The sequence below is a fragment of the Micropterus dolomieu genome, linkage group LG06, assembly GCF_021292245.1.
Source record: "Micropterus dolomieu isolate WLL.071019.BEF.003 ecotype Adirondacks linkage group LG06, ASM2129224v1, whole genome shotgun sequence".
Classification (NCBI taxonomy): Eukaryota; Metazoa; Chordata; class Actinopteri; order Centrarchiformes; family Centrarchidae; genus Micropterus; species Micropterus dolomieu.
Window position 1 is genome coordinate 17,410,186 of NC_060155.1, and position 6,872 is coordinate 17,417,057.

A 6,872-nucleotide genomic window follows, 5' to 3' on the forward strand; every position below is an offset into this window, starting at 1 on the left:
GTGTGTGTTGGTATGTGTGTGTGTAAGATTACACTAACCGCAAATTATCTGACTGGGTCTCATGTTTCAGGGACTAAGGGCAGGTTTTTCTATTGCGGGTTACAAGATGGAGACACGTAAAGAAAAAGAAGTGGAACAAGCCAATGAGGTCCATCGAGGTGATGGATTACAGCAAAGCGGTGAACGCATAACAACTGACTGCCACCAATCAAGGTACTTGTTTAAATGTTTTAAAAGCTCAAGTAATATTTCTCTTTTGTTATGTAGCGCAATGTTTGGTCTGATTCGGATTCTGTCGTGGATTCTATAATTTAAGTAGATGTTCTGGCTTAGATACATAAATATAATACACCACTGTTGTGTATGTTTTATTGTCACCATTGTGGATAGCTTTTGAAATGTTTGTGGTGCTTGCATGTGTGTTTGTGCACGAATAATAGGTATAGTCTCAGCCTTCCTACAGGCTGATAGCATTTCAGGTGCACTGTTGGTGTTAGGTTCCACTGAGTGTTTGAGCAGCTGTGTGCAGGTTTTCTTCTCTGTCCAGTTTCAGGAGCTCATTGTTGTCTTTGGAGGGTCTGGAAATCCAGACAGCTGAGGCTGAAGAGGAAAGGAGCTCTGCTTTGTCAGAGCTGATAGATCACAGTAACATCTTAGCATACTTAAGTGGAACCAGCTCATCCTCAAGACAGAGGCAGTGGACACCCGACAGGTCAGTATGATATCAAAGTCCATATAAAAGCGCTAACTGTGACTCAACTGACTCTCTGTTGTTGCTTCTATTTACTGGTTTGCTCTTAATTAATTAATGGCTCATACAAGAAATCCTATCACAGTGTAAGAGACCTACTTTTACATACTGTATGTACTGTCAGTCCAGAAATATAAAGCATATGTGCTGTACCAAGAGGAGTTACTTTATCATGCAATGCTTTTCAGGTCATGCTCTTAAAATACTACTTAAACTCCCCTCATCTCCACCACACAAACATTTAAATTTCTCACTTGTTGTTGTTGTTGCTGCAGCCATAGTGCTCCAGATAGTTTCCTGAGCCCAGTGGGTAAATGTGATCTGGGTGAATGTGTGAGTCTGGCTGTGGAGGTCTCCTCTTCCCCTGATGCACCCCGAGACTCAGCCACCCACAGCCTCTCAGAGTCTCCACTCAACACCTCATCTGTATCACAGGTCAGTCACAGACAATAGTTGTTTGATGAGTTTAGTCTCTGCTCATATACCACTGTGGAGTCTTCCAAGCCCCCCATCTTAGTTTATCATGTAATGTTTGATATACAACAGATTTTCAGGGATGCTGTTTAAGTTACAGTGGTGTGTAGGATTCATAGGCTACTTTATTTGAACTGATTGTTTTGTTTTTTCTGGGGTGCAGAGGATTGTGAGCCCAGAGACAGACAGTGGATTTGGGAGTTCCTATTTGAATCAATCAGCTTCTGGACCATTTCAACAAAATCTGCTCACACAAAGGTAGACAGCAACAATAAAATATTTTTTGAAGTAGTTTGTAAAATGAGCTCCAGTAGATTACCGAACGACGGCTACTATGTGCATATAACACGGATCTAATTTAACAATAACTCGAGTTTCAAACTCCCATCTACAGTGTGCAGTCCCAGAATGATGGTTTAAGTAGCTCAGACAGTGAGGGCTCCTGCTCCAACCTGCAGACAGCCATCCATTCAGTCAGCCTCACCAGCCCACAGTGGGCTAGTCCCCACCCATCTGTGCAAACACAGTCCTGTGTTACAGCAGCGGCAGTGGAGCGGTGGGTAGAGAGCACCACTAAGGAGCCTTCAGTCAGGCTGCAGGGTGAGCAAATCCTTACTTCATCATCAAGAAGTTCTCTTTTTATTTCATCGTAACTGGTCAATACTGAAATGATGACAACTTATTCACCACTGACCAAACAGGATCTGAATGCAGCCTTCCTGCCCAGCTCCATCACCACATGTCTGAACCTGTACTCGGCATCACCATGACTACGGAAGAGAGAGGCAGACCGCTGTACTCCTGCTCTTGTAATAGGCCAGTATATGCTAAGGAGCAACCAGTTTTGGTGGTTGACTGCCACACTGCTGAAAACTAGAACTTTAAACAGTTTATTCTAATTTTCACTAATTTACACAGTGAATATCTGTGTGTGTGTGTGTGTGTGTGTGTGTGTGTGTGTGTGTGTGTGTGTGTGTGTGTTTGTGTGTGTTTAGTGAGGCTATCCTGGCCTTGCAGTCAGAGGTATCCAGGCTGAAGAAGGACCTTGAGGAGGGCTTGGTCCAGCTGCCTCACCTGACAGAGAAGATGGACTATCTCACCTCCAAATACAGACAGGATCGTCAAGAGCGCAGGTCGAAAACCAGATCCCGGACCCACCACAGACCAGCCTGCAACAGGTGGGGCAGTGATCCTGCTGGTATTAGTGGAGGACTTGAAGGACAACCGGCATTGTTGGGGTGTACTGTGATATTTGGTTGCTATTTACGATTATTAATTGAAAAAATATTTAAACATGCCAATGCCCAGAGTCCAAGTTGATGTTTTCAAATGTTTATTTTTTTTTTTACCAAAGGTTTTGTTTCGTTTTACCAAAATCAAAAGATATTCCGTTTAAAGTGATATACACTATGACCTGGATGACTGAGAACCTTCATCCAAAACCTCCCATTTTAGAAGCTGGGAAATTGTAGCATTTTTCTTTTCTTTTTTTGGTTGATAAATGACTTTAACAATAAATTGATTATCAAAATATCAAAAAATTATTTTCCCTTCAATAAACCATTGATTAATCGACTAATTGTTTCAGCTCTAGTGAAAAGCTTGCATGAGAAATACAGATGCTTTCATCTAAAAGTCCAGGATAGGCATTCAAAGTCCGGTCATGTTCTTTTCACTCATGATACAGTTGTTATTGTGACCCTTTTTATATTTTATTCTTACATCTAGTGTGTGGAAGCCATCGAGTAGCAGACAGAATGTGAGCAATCTCAGTTCCAGTCAGGTGTGGATAGATAACTGGATCTCTTCAGACATGGACCCCGACAAGAGCAAAGGTACCACCACCACCACCACCAAAACATGCTAATAAGCAAATTGAAGCAAAACATTTTCAAAGTGTGTTTCTACATCTATGTCTGTGTATTTCCTTCATTGTCTACTATGTTTTTTTTTATCATTTTCTCTTCAGGGACAGACAGTGGTGACACAGCTGGCTCTGAGAACATGTTGCAGTTCCACAATTCACCTGTATGGGACAGGCGAAGCAGCAGCAGTGTACGCTCGGCACCTGAGTTTCGATATAAACTTCAGGGGGCACTGCAGTCCAGCAGAGGTCAGAGCCATAGCTATTTTTTACAGTAAAGTACACACCCAAATTGTTTCTGAATTTTTTTTTATGTTTATCATTTACATGGGGATATTGCATCCAAAATGGGACAGCATGTGTGTTATACTCTGTCAGGGTCAGAGGGACATGGCTCAGTGACAACGTCTGGTCTGACCAGATCCATTTTAAAAGGAGGGAAAGAGGAGGCTTCTGACAGCCATACCAAGCAGAGACCACAAAGTGAGTGATTCCATGTTTACAAGGTCAACATTTTGTTGTCAATTTACACATGGCAGATGTCAACTTACTTTTTCCATAATAGACAAATTAGTTCCAGAGCATCTACTTGAAAACCACAAGGGTAACAGCCTGGACATAAACAGCAGGCAGACAGTACATTACCATCATCATAGAAAGCCTAAATTGTAACAACAAAAATTATAATATATGCAGTATTGTATTTTATCTTTGTACAAGTTGTTGTGTCGTGTTTTCATGGTCAGCAGCTGTCATGGAGAGTTTGTACTGCAAGGAGAGGTGGTCTCTTTTCTCTTCTCCGTCTCTTCAGAAGCCCCTTCTCCAGGTCAGCTATGGCTCCTCCAGCAGCCTGCCTGCCAGGTAAACACGTCTTATGATAACTCAAAACACATCCCTTACTGAAACAGACAGTCTGTGTGGAATGTATTGCCTCTCCATGTCAGACTGGCCCCAAGCCTGCCGGTTTTTAAATCACGACTTAAAACACATTTTTATTCCTTGGCTTTTAATCTGGCATGAGAACTGTATGTTGTATTTGTCTGGTGTTGTATTTTTGTCTATTTATTGTTTCATGTCAATGTACAGCACTTTGGTCAACCTGGTTGTTTTTTAAATGTGCTTTAGAAATAAAGTTTGATTGATTGATTGATTGATTATTAGCAGTTTGAGTTTCCAAAAAAAAGTTAGTGAGTTATATAATTCTATTAAAGCGGAATCGTGATTTCTCGCTCTCTATCCTCAAATCCAGCTTTAAAGTCAGGGAGCGACCACTGCAGTCCACGTGCCATCAAAGAAAGCACTCTACCCAGTCAGACACGGCACTCCTGCCCAGTAATGTGTACTTCCAGCGGACAATGTCTCCAGTATCGGTGCCCACAAAGACTGGCATCAGGACAGGCAGACGCAAGGGGAGCAAGGTGAGATGTCTTTCCACATGCATGTGTGCCAACTATACTGATATTGCTCCCTGTGTACAAGGACATCTGCTGTGTATCTGCTTCATGGTCAGCTCACTGGAAAGTTTCCTGTTGTTTTCTAGGAGGAAGAAATGAACAGGAATCTAGACCAGGCTATTGAGGTGGCCCGCAGTATTAAGAGGACCACTGACCAAATGGCCAAGAGACTGTCAGCTGACCTGGCCAAGGCTCAACTCCACAGGAAAGTGCTCAAGATGCAGCCACAAGGGGGCAGGAAATACCAAGCATAACAATCAGGGTCCAGATCTGTAATCATCAATCTGCTAGCCCTTATAATACCTGATACTGATGACTATGTAGAATATATCTTTGTTGGATTTTGAGTTATTTAAGGACCTGTTTGTGTTAAGTTGTTGCCTTTGTACATGCTTGTAAATTTTTAATATGCATAAAAGTCTGAAATCACACTGTGAAAATACAATTTGGATTTTATAATCTCACCGGTTTTGTTTAATCTTTGAGGGTTGTTTTTAAAACAAATTGATATTTTTGTTGATTAGCAGCATTTTATTTATATTGAATGCCATTACATTATGATTTTTCTTTAAGGCTCCTTTATTCTTTGAAGAAATTTAAGAAATTATATCCCCTGTAGTAGATACAATTATTTTCTAACATGAGTATTTTAATATAAGGCAAATATTACATCAAAACAGCTCAAAATATTGCTCAGACCCTTGTTTAGTATCAGTAAAATATACATTACTGAAAACTAAAACAGAGGAACAAAATGATCCAGTTGTGACCTTTAGTTATCGAGCGTCATCAGTCAAACCATTCAATGTCACTTAGTAGGGAAGCAACAACCTTAAACTTTATCTTAACACTTGTCACCTTTTTTATTTTACCTGCATCCTAACTGTTAGCTACCCAGTACACTAGGGGTGGGTATAGCATAGTATCGCGATATTTTGCAAGGCAATATCGTATCGTAACACGAACGTCAAGTATCGATCTTTTATTATATAAATTGTACATGAGAAGTTTAGGCGGAAATGGGCGCGGCCTATACCAGGAGATTCAGCTCGATCCCCCGAACGCGTGGATATAAGGTTTTTGATATCCGCCTTTCATAGGCGGGAGTTCCAAGGCCAAACTCGTTGACCTTGCTTATAGCGCCCCCTAGAGGTAGATGTTTGCAGATTTTTGCGCCTGAGTTACTTGCAGGGGCTTGTACCTACCCTATGAGTTTTGCATCCCTAGCAGTTACAGTCTAGGCTGCAGTAGTGGAATTAGTGGCGGAAGAATAAAAATAAATAAATAAATAACATTGAGAACGATTACAATAGGGTTCCCAGCTCCGCTGGTATTGGGAACCGCGATGCCTTGCATTCGCAGGTTCCCAGCCCACTTGGGCTTGGACCCCTAATAAGAAATGCTAGAGAGCTCATTATTGAGTAATTGGAATATCACATACACATGGAAAACTCTTGTTATTTTACCTCTTTGTGATGATCAGATGACTAATATCAGAGATCCTTATGATATTCATGTCTTTATTTGAAGGAAGGGTCTAAGGGCTAATAGACCTGCAACCGGATATTGTGGTCATTCATTGCCTCTCTTTAAATGAAATTTTATAACTAGGAACAAGGACCACGTATCAAACACATCCCATTTCCAGTATTTAAGCACACCTTTCCCATTCTCTTCCCACTCCTGAACTCTCTGAGTCCTCTCCGTCACCTAAGATCCAACCTTTTGGTCACTTAGCAATCTATATTCTATCTATAATCTATATTCAACTCGACTCGACTCGCCTGAGGAGGGGGGAAGAATGCCTTCAGGCGAATGACTCAAAAGAGTCATCTCAAGGATGAAGTGATAACTTTTGGCAAACTTTTGGAAATGCAGCTCCACTGATCCCCTGTCATCACTGACAGACATGCAGGAGGGATGCACTGGCACTGAGATCCCCTGCCTTCTTGGCCAACACCAAAGCTAAGAGGAGCACCGTATTAAGAGACAAACCCTCCAGGTCCACCTGACCCAGCTGATTAAAGAGTGGCCCCGCAAGGCTGTCCAACACTGCTTGGAGGTCCCACTAAGAAACCAGGCAACAAGTAGGGGGCCTCAACCTTTGGACCCCCATAGAACATGCTTCACAAAATTATGGCTCCTAGGGCCATCCGAGGATCAGCTGCGAGAAGACAGTGCCCTCTGCCTGATGTAGAACTGTAGAACGATACCGTACAGGCTACAGACCCACCACAGCTTGGAAACTACCTGGCCACCAAGGGGGTAAGCCAGAGATCGGACAGTGAAGCCGACCAAAGCCTGCATGGAGGGATCCATGTAGGCCCAA

At 42.2% G+C, this 6,872-nt stretch overlaps 1 protein-coding gene across 1 annotated transcript in view; it reads left to right on the forward strand.

Annotated features, from left to right (window-relative positions):
* LOC123972488 overlaps nt 1-5,007 on the forward strand; it is a 15,037-nt gene extending 10,030 nt beyond the window's left edge. The window contains exons 17-29 of the mRNA XM_046052007.1: nt 65-213; nt 548-712; nt 1,027-1,186; nt 1,389-1,483; nt 1,620-1,825; nt 1,927-2,041; nt 2,221-2,403; nt 2,954-3,060; nt 3,195-3,338; nt 3,468-3,572; nt 3,836-3,950; nt 4,339-4,507; nt 4,630-5,007. Of these exons, the coding sequence (XP_045907963.1) occupies nt 65-213; nt 548-712; nt 1,027-1,186; nt 1,389-1,483; nt 1,620-1,825; nt 1,927-2,041; nt 2,221-2,403; nt 2,954-3,060; nt 3,195-3,338; nt 3,468-3,572; nt 3,836-3,950; nt 4,339-4,507; nt 4,630-4,797 (1,881 nt within the window). The 3' untranslated portion in view covers nt 4,798-5,007. The remainder of the gene's footprint in view (nt 1-64; nt 214-547; nt 713-1,026; nt 1,187-1,388; nt 1,484-1,619; nt 1,826-1,926; nt 2,042-2,220; nt 2,404-2,953; nt 3,061-3,194; nt 3,339-3,467; nt 3,573-3,835; nt 3,951-4,338; nt 4,508-4,629) is intronic.
* Nucleotides 5,008-6,872: the final 1,865 nt, after the last annotated feature.